This window comes from Lutjanus erythropterus, chromosome 16 (assembly GCF_056507025.1).
Source record: "Lutjanus erythropterus isolate fLutEry1 chromosome 16, fLutEry1.hap2, whole genome shotgun sequence".
In the NCBI taxonomy this organism is placed as follows: Eukaryota; Metazoa; Chordata; class Actinopteri; order Lutjaniformes; family Lutjanidae; genus Lutjanus; species Lutjanus erythropterus.
The window spans coordinates 20,357,175-20,370,721 of record NC_139332.1 but is presented as its reverse complement, the minus strand read 5'-3'; the positions used below and the strand labels follow the sequence as shown (position 1 = coordinate 20,370,721).

Below are 13,547 nucleotides of genomic sequence, written 5' to 3'. Positions count from 1 at the left end.
CTTTTTAGCCAACTAGCAAACAATATAACATTATGTGTTTTTGATTTTACCTCATTAGCAAACAACCTCTTTGTTACTTTTTATCTAGCTAGCAAATAATGTAGCATTTTGTTAACTTTTTAGCAAACAATATTACATTGTTGTTGTTTTTTAAACTTCTTAACTAGTTAGCAAACAATATAACATTTTATTAAGGAACATAGAAATGGTTTTTCCCTCCTCTTATAGGCTAATAGGTCCCAACAGCACTTTTAAAAGAAAAATATATAGTTATTTTAATTTAGTTAAGCAAGCCATATTATCTTACATGTAATTTTGGTTTAAATCACTGAACTTGGACTTACTAAAAAGAGATTAGTGTTAATTGTGCAGAGGTGCTCTTTTTCTTTTTATTTCTGGATCTGCTCGCTTAGTTTTGCTAAACTCTGATTATAATTTATTTGAGGTAAAAAAATGTATCTATGTTGGTACAACTCAGTCATTGAAGGCCAAAATCAGGACTAGCTGGTTCTGTTTAGGACATTGTAAAATGGCTCATAAATTCCAGGGGCATCACACCTCCTACTCCATTCACAGATGACTGACTTGTAGTCACTTTAGAGGGACAAAAAGCTGCATGATCATACTTTCACCACCACATTGTTAGGGAGGCATAAGTTGCATAAAAGTCACTGACTGTTTCCAGCATGTGTTGGTGTTTGCACTTGTAAGTCAGGACTGGAGACACTCCCAGCCAGAAGTGCATTTTACCTTATTTTGGGTAAGTGTTTCCTTCATGACTCCATCACAGACTCTGACGGAAAGTCCTTTACTCCAGACTCTCCTGACTGTGCTGTTACCGGGCCAGTAAATAGTGATTCAGATCTCATGTAACTGTAACAGGCTGCTGCTGCTGCAGCCAACGACTCATTTTTTCCGACGACTTCAGGCACCAGAGGAGCGCTGCAGGACTCACACACAGCTGCTCCGTCGCTGGGGTTTCTTTGCAAGGTAAGAAGACACGTTACACACACAAGACGTGAGTGAAACTGGTGTATTGTAAAGAGGAAATAGATGTTTGTATGAGTTAGAGTTGTTGCAGTGGTCAGGATGAGTGGATTAGCTCAGAAGCTCCGTGTGTTTTCAGTTTTCCTGCAGCTGGACTACAGAACCACGAAGCGACCAAACAGAGTAAAACTTCCGCCAGTAATAAAAGAAGTTAAACATATTTATGCTGCAGCCTTTTGAAGTTACTATACTGAAAAAAAATTATGCTCTTAATATGTTTCATTATATAACATGAATTCGCTGCAACAAACCATTTGTTCTTTATACTAAACGCAACATAATTCATACTTTTATTTTGAAGGTAATAACATTTTACCTGTATTGTCACAGTTGTATGCCAATGAAAAATCCTGCTGTCCCGCATTCAGTGGTGGAGTAAACTTATTCGGATGCTTCACTTAAGAAACGAGTAATACAGCAGTGTGAAAATACTGTTAGAAATAAAAGTCCGTCAGTCAAACGTAAGAGTACAGAAGTATATAAGCAAACTATACTTAAAAGTATCAAAGTAAATGTACATGTTGTACCCATGTGGCTAGACTGATATATTATTATATAGGGCATTATTGAATTTTCAATTGTGATGCATCAATGCATAATTAGCATTTTACTGTTGTAGAAGTGCTGCAGGAAGAAGTGTAGAGGGGAAATCACTCTGGTGGGGCTGCTGACAACATACAGACAAAAAGGAAGCAAAAACAATTGGGAACTGCTGGTTTGATCCTCAGTGGTGTGGCCTGTTGTATTTTATAAACCTATCACTGTTTTTTATGTAAAATTTTCATCTGTAAAGCAACTAGTAACCATACCTGTCAAATAGATGCAATATGTTTGAGTGGGGCAGGAGTGAGAAAAACCCTGGTTTTGATTTAAATGGTTATATTATTTAAAGTACAACAACTACTACACTTCTATATAACCATTTAGAGGCACATGGAGGCTAACTAAATTTATAGCATGTTGGGTGGCCAATATGGTACTGCATTGTGTTTTGTCCACTGGAAAGAGGCACTCTAGATGGCACTTTACCATATATTAGAAGGCATTTTATCATGTTTTATCTATAAGTGGACACTTTTTACTGAACAAAGGATAAAGGGTTTTGTTATAGTAGCTATTACAGCTGCCAAAAATGCACCACATCTAAGTGTAATCGTAAGGATCCCTCTAATACTAACAAAGAGGATTTTTATAATAAACCCTAATGTAACAACTAATTTATGTTTTTATTTTATCTTTTATCCCTGTATCTTTACTTTGTGGGGTGGGAAAGGGGGGAGGATCCATCTCTGTGTGTCTTAGATAGAAGACGTAATATCTCTTGTTATGGAGGAGAGAAGAGACCTGTTGTGTGAATAAAACAAAAGCTTTCTTATGGGAATGACCACAGTGGAAAAAATGCGTAGTGGATAAAATCTGTCATGAAGCCAGTGAATAGCCTTTACAGCTGTGTGTGTGTGTGTGTGTGTGTGTGTGTGTGTGTGTGTGTTTCAGCCAGTTTGGAGATGCTCCAGGGGCCGGTGAGCAAGGCCGTGCTCTGCCTCATGTTGGGGGTCTTCCTCCCAGCAGAGGGTGCAGGGGCAGTGGGGCCTCTTCCTACATTTACCCCTGAACACGAGTCGGGGCAGGAACCAGTCCTGGAGGATCTGGAGTGGGGCTCTGGATCATCTCTCCTGCACCTGCTCCACAGTTTCCCTGCCGACAGCCCCTTCGTAACGGAGACCCCAGACAAACCAGTCAACTGCACCCAGCGCTTCTGGTTACCGCCGTCCTCTGAGATCTGCTGGGAGAACATCGCCGGGCCCGAGGAGTTCGCCAAGTCCCGTCTGCTCGTCCTCCAGAACAGAGCCGCCCTGCAGGCTCTGTCCACCTCCAGTGGGATGGAGGAGGGAGGGAGCTCCTACGAACACCAGGCCAGAGAGGAGATGCAGGGGATCCAGTCAGACCACCAGAACATGGGGGAAACTATGCAGACCATGGAGACGGTTTTTGTCTCTTTGGCAGAGAAGAGGAAAGAGGGGAATGACGATGGAGTCTTCACCAGGTGAGAAACAGAAGTCACAGACCATTTGACATGGAGGACCTCATTGGATAAAAATTATTATTGGGGTGTAGATAGGGGCTAAATTTTATATTTCATTTAATATAAAGGCAAGAATTTAGAATTTGAATTTTATTTTGATCCTCTATTTTACTTAACAGCAGCTAACAGTTGTGTTTCCCCCAGAAACATATTTGTATTTATTTACAGATGTTACCAACACCTCTAACTCAACTATATTTAAGTTTAGTGCCCATTGCTGTTTTTACTCTATTTTTATATGTTCCAGTGCAAGTGTCAGCATGTTTCAATGATTAAAAAAAAACAATGATTACAGAGTTGTTTAGCTCAGTCTCTGAGAAAAGTTGTGTCTGTTGCTAGGTAACAGACATAAAAGTTGATAAGCAATGCTGGATTAGCTGTCCCAACAAAAATTAAAACTAACCAGCCAAACGCAAAAAAGAGAAATAATACATGATCCTCCCCTCTTTTTGATCCCAAATAATTTTCAGACATTTGTCAAGAGCCACATGACATTCTTTTTGAAAACTGTTGGATATGTCTGTCTAGTCTGTCTGACTCATTGATCCTTTATCTGATTTATCTGACCGAGGTTTGTCCAAGTCAGAGTCAGTATGGCCCCGACCATGGCGCTGAAGCAGTAGATGGGTTTGTAACTGTGACGTTTTCTCAGAACCCCACTTTTCTGTCAGGTTCATGTTGAATCTATAATAACTGTTGAGCCTCTTTTATGAGTCGGCTTGCTAGTTGCAAGTGAATGGACTGAGCCGAGTCTATCCCCTCTGTTGAAAATAACAAAATCAAACAAAAACAAAATCAAACACTGCTGGAGTTTCACAGGAAAACTGCGCTGCAGAATCTCCCAAACAGTTTAAGTGAATGGTGACCAGTTTTCCGATGTAAAATGCAGCCTAAATGCCTCCATACTGTTCGTCTGGTCTAATCCAAGTCTCGTGAAGCCCTGGCATGACGTCGACTCGCACAAGCACATATCACATTACACACATCCGGTTCAGACGGTGTGTATGCACACATTAATGTGGCTCCAAGCTAAGGATCTACAGTGAATGAAAATGACGTCTTTTAAGTCAACTTGGCATGTTGTAGTCCATAGGAGATTTGGATTACACCAGACGAGCAGTATGGAGGCATTTCCTATTGAATTATGTAGAAGCAGGTAGATCTATCAGTGATTTGGCTTTCTGTTGTTTCATATTTATATATATTAGAACAACACAATACTCAGAGATCAGTCACAAAGTGCAGCAACAAGCCCCACTGTACAAATTAAACGTGTAATGGCAAATAGTGATCCGAGGCCAGCTGTGGGATTATTCCTAATTCATTATTAGTGAGGGAGTCAGGAGCCTGGCCCAAACATAACAGGCTGAAGGCCAAAAAAATGCGAACAGAATGGAAACGGCGTCCAGACAAGCAGCTGAGTCATTTCAGCAGTCATCTGTCGGGACATCTGGCTGAGACGAGGCTCTGGCACTAAAACGCCTGCAGAGAATTAATGCAGCTCGGTGCTTTCTCGCTATTAGATGTGAGAGAAAAACTCGTTACTCTTGGACAGTTATGAATTTTGAGGGAAAATGTCTTAAGCACAGTAGTGTGTCAATGTGTCAGAAAGTCTCAGACATTAACTTGTGGTTTGTCAACACTTGCAGCATGAAGGAGCATCTCGCCAACACAAGAGACGCCATAGATGGAAGAGAGCACATGGCAAACATCCTGGAGACTCAGTTTTCTTCTTTAGAGAGGAATCTGCTCAACATGCAGCATCGACTCTACAAACTCATCCGACAGTGACAATGACAGGGACCTGTTTCCTCCTTTTCTCTCCCCTTATTTGAACTGTATTTATATATTAATGGATTCTACAACACTGTAGCAGATGCATGCATGCTCAGGATTATGTTAGTCTGTATTAATGAGGACAAAACACACTTCATATGCACCTTATGTCATCAAAACACCTACCAAAGTAACATGTGTAACCTGGAATCAGCAGAAATGAATAAACCTCACATTATCTGGGAGTTGTGATGATTGTGTAGCTCTTAAAGGGATAGTTTGTTTGTTTTTTAAATCAGGTTGTTTGAGGTAATTATCAATAGTCAGTGTATTCCCTAAAGTAGATGGCAATCAGCACGCACCCAGTTTGTAACTTGCTGATCCTATTTTAACTGTCTGGTAACCATGGTAATTAGAGTTAGGACCTGATTTAGTATAATAAAAAAAAAAAACATTACAAATGAATAGTTCTTAAGTTAAATGTTCTTGTCCATAACTTATGATAAAAAAAAAGTGTATTACAAAAGCATCATAACTTCCCAAAATTGTTTTTTTTAACTCTATTCTTGTGTTTCAGTGCATGTTTCAGCATGTTTCAATGATTAAAAAAATTATTACAGAGTTTTTTTTAGCTCGGTGACAAGGTAACAGACATAAAAGTTGATAAGCAATACTGGATTGGGTATTTAGGATTTCCTAACCTGAGATAAGATAAGATGAAGTAAAATAAGACTGGATTTCAAAAAGGATTTATTCCTCTGATATCAAATTGGGAAAAATCCTCAGACTGTTCCCGTCTTGACTTCAGACTTAAGATTGGAGGTTTCTGTAATAAGGCCCCTGTTGGGTCAGCAGCAAAACGTATTTTAACCATGCAAAAAACAAAACAAACAAAAAAAAACCAATACCAGTTTACGTGTATGCCATATTTATAATATTGTAACTGCTTTATCTTGCCGTCAGATTTGGTAAAATCAGTATTTTACTTTGCAGGACACAGGAGTTGCTTATCTACCAATTTCTTAATCTGTTAGTATATTTGTGTTATTGTGTGACTGATGTTTTAAACGGTTAGTTCGGAATCACGGAAGTCACACAACAACACAAATAAACAGATCGAGGCAACAATAGACCAGAGAAACTACTGTGTTCTACAAGGTAAAATTAAAGGAGTCTGGGTAAACAATAGAGAGCAATATTTGACTTATATAATAGCTGTTTCCCATCAGAAAAGGCTGTCTGATGGCAAGTTAAAGTGGGGAAAATATTATAAATATAGCATTAACTTTTTGGGTGGATATTTTTTTAAGTGGCTAAAATACCTTGTTACTGTCCCTGTCCACAGCAGTACATCGCTTAGCTGCTGTGCTGGTACTCTTGTCTGCTTCTCCCAAATGGGGGTAACCCCACTTCAAATAACTCTAACTATCCTGTTAAATCTTGTTTTATATTTCCCTTTTTGCACACATGTTCTTTCTGGAGATTTCACAGTCACACTAACTGCCTCTAGTAAAACGGCCAGACACTTGTGAAACCTGGAGCAGAATAATATTTCACACATCATTCAACATTCATAAACTGCATTTTCACACCTCTGTCTCTCCAAGATTGTGGCGTAACACACACATGGTGCAACATGAATATCAGACAGCATGAATCTTTATTTTAATATCAAATCTAAACAATTAATTTGTAAATTTATGACGAAGATGCCCTGTAAGGTGGTCAGCTGGTAGTTACATACACTTTAAATAGTCACATGTTAGGCTGAGTGTGAATTTTCATTTGGAAAGTCAGACACAGCATGTTCAGTTGTAGGTAAGCTGGAACAAAAAGAGGTATTTTTGTACTTTTGATTCATTCAAACAACTTTCAAGTATTTCTAAAAAGCTGCTAAGGACTCAAACATGACAATATCATGTACAACTTAGAATCAGTAACATGAGCACATTTCACTTTGACATAAATGTTTGACAGCATGTTTCAAACAAAGCGTTCACCCAATCAGAGTTTAAAGGCAATAATAACTCAGGAGCTCACACATATGTGCTCCAGCTGTTGTGGAATGGATTCCCATTGTGTCTTGGTCTGTTACGTGGAGTGAGCTCACACAGATCTGCAAGCTGTCAAGAAAAGACATCTCTCTCCTCCTGATAACTGCGCATGAAAAACAAGCATTAAATTTCTAGAGAAGCTGCTACCAGAAAATCTTCAACCACAGTCTTAAAACACGGGCCAATTGCAAAATTGTTATGACATCTATTATTCATCAATTATTAGCAATAACAGTACTTTAGTCAACACAAAAAAATGTCTCCGTAGAGGGTGATTGCATTATGATTCACTAAGGCTGCTTTTTTTAAGCCATTGTTACATACTGAGATTTCTGGCATCAAGTATTTATCTTACACATATGATACAACTTCTATGATCCTCTAAGACACTCAGTGTGTTGTTGTGTTTGAGTCTTCGCTTGATTTCACATTTTGCCCTACATGGCTTTACTTTCAGCTCCATGTCCACTAACTTCCTCCAGCTGAACTCTGTCAATGTGTTTTTCAAAGCATTGAGAAAGTCCAGGGTGTCTCTTCTGCCAGTCATTCTACTCTCAATGAATGACTTGCACAGCTGATAACATCTGTCCAGACATGAAAGCCAGCCAGTGTCCTTTTTTAAAAGTCAGTGTCCTCTTCTTGCATTTGCTCCAAAGACTTGAGGTAATCTCGGGCCAAGATTTTCTTGGGCAGGATATCTGTCAGGTAAAAAGAGAATGTTTCTCTGTTTAACTCCTCTTATTGTTGCTCTGCCACGCCATCCTGATGTGGCTGACAGCATTTTAAATCATGACCGGTCAATCAACATGTAATCACACAGTAAACATGAGCTTTCCTCTGCGGACTACACAGCTACAACTTCTTAAAAACTGCTGCAGAAAAATAAAGATTTCGGCATTGTGCATTTATGATGCCTGCAAGCAAAAAAGAGGTGCAAATTTGTGTTAAAAAAGTATTTATCAAGACAAGGAATGAGCTGCCCCCTTGTTGAAAAATACGCTTGGTGATTATCATTTAAACTACTTGATATCTCCGTTAAATTGAATCAGTTTGTTTCTTCCCTAATAGTTGGTTCCCAAATAGATTCTAATATGGCAGGATAAAAAAAGCTCCTTAAATGAAAAATGTTTAGACACAGGAACAATGAAAAGGACATAAACATCCATGGATTTATTACACTGATAAAATAAATAATAAAGAGTTGTAATAAAGAAATGGTTGAACTTAAGAAATAACCTTTTATAGCTGTATGCTAAATCATTATCCATATATAATGTAATATAGTTAATTCTCCAAGAAAAAAAAGAAAAACTGTTTCTGGATAAAATAACCAAACGAATAACCAAACCAAAATGTTATGTGGCATAATAAACCAAAACACAGTTAGCAGTTTTACTCTCAGTTGGTAAACCTAACTAAAGCTAAGGCAGTCTAAAGGTGTTGATTCAGCTTTATGGACATTTAAGAATAAATGGTTTGTGGTATTGTTGAATTTAGGGATGCACAATAATATTCTTATCAGTACTGGCCAATAAAGGATTTAAAATGAAATATCTGTATCAGCCAGAAATGTCTGCTGATATGAAAGGAGAGACTTGATTTCTCTGACATTAGGTGGAAGAAATATGTGAACATATCTGTACTGGCATTGTCAATCAACCAAAACGAGCTGGAAAATATCGGTATATGAAATCAATGAGGGTACATTAAATAACACACAATTTTTCAGCATCCAAAAGCAAAAACTAAACATTTTAACTTCATGGAGATTTGACTCTAATGTTTCACTGAGGTAAATGACCAGTAGTGGCCGTCATGACATTGCTGCAGACAGCCTCTACAGGTCCATCGGGCAGTGTTTGTAGTCTCACCTGTCAGAAAGTGGAAAGTCTCGGTCTCCTCTGCGGTGTGAGCCAGGTCGCTGTATGACAGACTGTTGGTCTCTTTCCCGGAGCCGTTGTTATACGAGGACAGAGCCAGATGCTGGACAAACAGCTCCTACAACAACACAACAAGTCAGCAAAGAATAAACGCACGCTAAGTGGATAAATACACCAGACGTAATGGAGTCCGGAGCGGCTACATTAACGGTTATCAGAGAAGCTAACGGTGAGCTAATCCCTGTTAGCAGCAGCAGATGAATGAGCTGTTAGTTAGCAGTGTGCTCAGTGAAGCGATGATTTAGCATCAAACTCGTCTTACTGTCGCCTTGGTGGTGAGAAACAGAGCGTCCTGGTTGATGCTGGAGACATCAGGGGAGCTCTTCATTATCAACCTCACTCTGGAAATGGGCAGTGAGATGGTTTTTTTGTTGGTTGACGTTTGGTCATCTTTGTCGGGATTATTTTGAGACATCTTCATGAGGACTCGGCGCCAGACAGGCGGAACTTCACGTATTGTTTTGAACCGTGACGCGTTTCTTCTTCTACTTCATATTAGCGGTAGTTGGCGGCGTTTCTACTGGTTTACCGCCACCTGCCGAAGAGGAGTTACTATTAAAAATAAAAATTATAACTATTATAACTTTTATCATCAGAAATATTCAAGTGTTATCATTATGATCATATTATATATCCTCAGGTATCAAGCATTGCTTCATAAACCAGTTGCAGATGGTGGTCTAAATGTAATCGATTTTGATGCCAATTAATCAAAATTAATACCAATAAGAAAGACAAATTTTAATTTCCAATATAGTACGTAGTAGTTTTTATCTTACTACAAGAATGAAAGATTAAATACATTGTAAGCAAAATGTAGATTTTATAAATAACCTCTTGGGTTTCTATGGAGCCATAAAAAAGAATAAATTCATAAAATAATAAGAAAATAAATGTGGAAATATGAAGAGGAAAAAAATTAAAGAATAAACAAGTGAATAAAAATGTAGAAATATATAGAGGAATAAATGAAAGAAGAAATGTGTTTGTAAAGATGTAAAAATATAAAGACAAATTATAAAATATAAAAGAGTATGGAAAAGTATAAGGAAAGGGGGATGCAAATGAATAAATGCCATTATATAAAGTAGATTAAAGTGTGTGCGTGTGTGTGTGTGTGTGTGTGTGTGTGTGTGTGTGTGTGTGTGTGTGTGTGTGTGTGTAGTATATGCAAAATAATTACATTTGAAAAATATTTAAATGAAATGTGAAAATAAATAAATTCCTTATAACCATAATATCTTATTATTCTTATTTTATTATATTATTCTTCTGTATTTGTCATTTGTTTTTATGTTTCCATTTGTATTTATTATTTTATTGATTTCTCTTTATATTTCAACATTTTTTTTTATATATATATTTTTTTTTACTTATTTCTTTAGAGATTTATTCTGTTTAAGGCACTCTTATGAGCAAAAAAGATTTGCCTGTCTTTGTCTTCCCAAAATCCGCACTAAAATTATTTTAAAATGTGCGATTACTTTGTATATTTCTTCAGATTTTCACAAAACTTTATTTCATGTTTCACTTTATGCCGAAAACTCAATTATCTCCACAGATCAGTACACAGGTTGAGTTCAGCGAGCTCTCCTCCAGTCCAGTGGTGGCGCTTGACTTGTTTCTACATCATAAAAAAAAAAAACACAGAAGAAGAGCCGATGTAAATAGAGGCGAAGAAGAAGAAATGGAGGCGTTAGCAATGGCGGTGATGTGGCTGTACAGATAAACAGTTCAGATTGCAATTTGATGCTGTCGTGATTACCTTCTTTACTCAAATGTCCTAGTTTGTTCTAAGGTATATTTGGGACAGAAAGGAGACATATTTCTCTCGGTTTGTGTCAGCAGTATCAGTCTCATCTGTGTGTTATTGGGGACACAGTTAGCAGCTGCTGAACGAGCAGCCATCATCTCATTGTTGAGGACTTTATTAACGGTCATTTCTTCGCACCTCGGTGTGGTTTCGTGCGCATTAGCGATGCCGCTGGGTTTGAAGCCGTGCTGTGCCGTCTGCAAGACGAACTCTTCGTCGATGTGGAAGAAAGGAAACCAGGGAGAAATCCTCTGTAACAACTGTACAGGGAAGAGCAGCAGCGGAGGAGCCTCAGGACCGTCCATGTCCTCCAACATCCAGCCCAGCAATGGCGGGGGAAAACAGGTAGCTTACTGGGTTTAAACGTGACTGTTTACATGCAATGTTTGTCTCAGACTTTGTGAGGTTCAATTAAAGGAAACCCCGACTCTAAAATAGAATTTACACGCCACTATGTGAACTCTGTTTAAAGCCCAGTGTAGGTAATTTTGAAGAATTACGTCCTCCAGTTTAACAGCAGCATAAGTTACTATAATGAAGTGATTATAAAACATCCCAGAGCGGCTCCCAGAGACTTCATTTTTATATGAAGTCGAGCAATATATGGGCAATATATTGATATTGTATTGATATCATGAAATGTGACAAGATATCGTCTTTGATTCTGGATATCATGATAAGGCGTAAGTGTTGGCTTTTCCTGGTTCTCAAGGCTGCATTGCTGTGAAGCCAGTTAGTCATTATGTGATTATCATAAATCTGGATGAAATACTACTTGCACATTTGTACATTTGTATTTGCACTACGTCTTGTATTTGCACAATGATTATTTATTGCAGTTCACATTACCTTCCAGTTCTCATCAATTACTTGTGCCTTGTTATCTTCGCAGTTTTATTTTAGTGTTTTTATTTGTGTCTTGTTATTGTTCCCTGTGACCCTGCCTGCTTAACTTGTAAATAGTTAAATTCTTACTACTTATTTTAGTATTTTGTTTCTATGTTAGTGTTTTTCACCTCTGACAATAAAGTTGACTTTGGCTAAATATCTGGTATGTGTTGCTTTTGCCTTTAGTCCAAGCAGGAGATCCACAGGAGGTCTGCACGGCTGAGGAGCACCAAATACAAAGCTCCTGCATCTGAGAAGAAGGTGTCAACAAAAGGAAAGGGGAGAAGACACATATTCAAACTCAAAAATGTAAGTTAGAGATTAATTTAATTAGCAAACTGAGTTATCTCTCTTGTCCTTTGCTGCTTCATTATTAATGTAAGTGTTTGACACCCGTGTGGGTGATCTCTTTCTTTTAGCCAATCAAAGCACCAGAATCTGTTGCAACAATCATCACGTCAGAATCCGTATTTTATAAGGTATGGTGTTTATTCTTAAAAGCAAAAATTAGCTAATGTTTCTGTCCAATAGCATGCTTTCAGCATTTTCTTTTTTTCTTTTATTGCGGCTTTAAATGCAGCTAAATCTTCATCTTGTAGTACATGTGAGAGAAGGAGCCAGACCGTTGTCATCCTCAGTGTTTACATGTGTATCCACAGGGTGTTTACTACCAGACAGGAGATGTGATCAAGGTAATAGATGAGGAAGACGGGAAGCCGTACTACGCTCAGATTCGAGGCTTCGTGCAGGACCAGTACTGTGAAAAGAGTGCTGCACTGACCTGGCTGATCCCCACTCAGGCCAGTCCAAAGGACCAGTTTGATCCTGGGACGTACATTGTTGGTGAGCGATGAGAAATTACTTTTATTTTTTATTTATTTTATTTTATTTTCAATTTTTTGAGACATGTTAAGAATCATCTGGTTTGTATTAGGTCCAGAGGAGGATCTGCCCAGGAAGATGGAGTACCTGGAGTTTGTGTGCCACGCCCCCTCTGAATATTTCAAGTCACGGAGCTCTCCATTCCCCACCATCCCCATCCGACCAGAAAAAGGCTACATCTGGACGCACATAGGACCCACGCCGACCCTCACTGTCAAAGAGTCTGTCAGTGGCAGCAGTTAACATGACTCTGACATGGACTTCAAGTCTGTTGCTTTTAAACAGACATTTGTACATTTATGTAATATAATGAAAACAAAAATGATTGTTAACCGCAGCCATTACTTCAGATTGAAGACTGTTGTAATTTGATACAAAGGAAACCAGATGTGGCTACATTTCAGGCAAGTTGTTTACACAGCTGCGACATTGGAATATTACTTTTGTATTTAATAATAAACAAAAAAGCGCTTTTCTACCATCCCTTTGTGTTTTGCTTTGAAAAAGAGCATTTGTCCATTTATTGATTTGCTGTGTGATGAATAGCCCAGCATGACTTTTTTCTTTTCTTTTTTTTTTTTGTTTTTTTGTTTTTACAGTGTTATCTCCTTTTATTCATTGATTTCCCCTTTAGTAAATGAAACTACATATAGTTTAATTGTGGCAAAAAATAAGATAATTTTCTTTACTGTAAATTATGTCCCCAAAGGAAACATTGTCAGCATCTATTTTCCAGTCCGTTTATCTTACTTCAATCATTTTTATGGCAGAGGAATGGGATTGTCAGGCAGATACACTGATCAACATTATTTAAAAACTACTAATCTCACCGATCGTGACCTCGCCAGAAAAAAACTCAGCACCTAATGGACTGAAAAAGCAATTGATTTTGTTATTCTAGAACCAAAAAGTTTAATTTGCATTTGCAATATTAATAACTTATATTAAAAAAATCCATATCTGGTATCCATGTATATCAGTATAATATTGCAATACTAAGATGTATTAATTTTTTCCCCATATTATCATTATAGTTATTACTTTTTTCATTATTATTATCTTAC

General features: G+C 37.9%; 3 protein-coding genes across 4 annotated transcripts; 2 read left to right on the top strand and 1 right to left on the bottom strand.

The window, feature by feature from the left end:
* The first annotated feature begins 684 nt into the window (after nucleotides 1-684).
* On the top strand, nucleotides 685-5,144 carry LOC146313038 (uncharacterized). 2 transcript variants are annotated; one of them, XM_084738995.1, is made up of 3 exons: nucleotides 685-990; nucleotides 2,546-3,091; nucleotides 4,780-5,144. In XM_084738995.1, exons 2-3 carry the CDS (start codon nucleotides 2,553-2,555, stop codon nucleotides 4,919-4,921), a joined length of 681 nt encoding a protein of 226 aa, XP_084595121.1. In that variant the 5' UTR covers nucleotides 685-990; nucleotides 2,546-2,552; the 3' UTR covers nucleotides 4,922-5,144. The 2 variants fall into 2 exon arrangements, with proteins under 2 accessions (XP_084595121.1, XP_084595120.1); XM_084738994.1 differs by having other exon boundaries at nucleotides 2,542-3,091.
* A 1,403-nt stretch (nucleotides 5,145-6,547) lies between these two features.
* chrac1 (chromatin accessibility complex subunit 1) lies at nucleotides 6,548-9,393 on the bottom strand. The gene is made up of 3 exons (XM_084739911.1): nucleotides 9,163-9,393; nucleotides 8,832-8,958; nucleotides 6,548-7,658 (listed from the first exon to the last, which is right to left on the bottom strand). The coding sequence occupies exons 1-3, from the start codon at nucleotides 9,319-9,321 to the stop codon at nucleotides 7,579-7,581; spliced, it is 366 nt and encodes a 121-aa protein (XP_084596037.1). The 5' UTR covers nucleotides 9,322-9,393; the 3' UTR covers nucleotides 6,548-7,578.
* A 1,163-nt stretch (nucleotides 9,394-10,556) lies between these two features.
* On the top strand, nucleotides 10,557-12,964 carry gatad1 (GATA zinc finger domain containing 1). The gene is made up of 5 exons (XM_084738878.1): nucleotides 10,557-11,058; nucleotides 11,788-11,910; nucleotides 12,021-12,080; nucleotides 12,261-12,444; nucleotides 12,536-12,964. Exons 1-5 carry the CDS (start codon nucleotides 10,879-10,881, stop codon nucleotides 12,724-12,726), a joined length of 738 nt encoding a protein of 245 aa, XP_084595004.1. The 5' UTR covers nucleotides 10,557-10,878; the 3' UTR covers nucleotides 12,727-12,964.
* The last annotated feature ends 583 nt before the right edge of the window (nucleotides 12,965-13,547 follow it).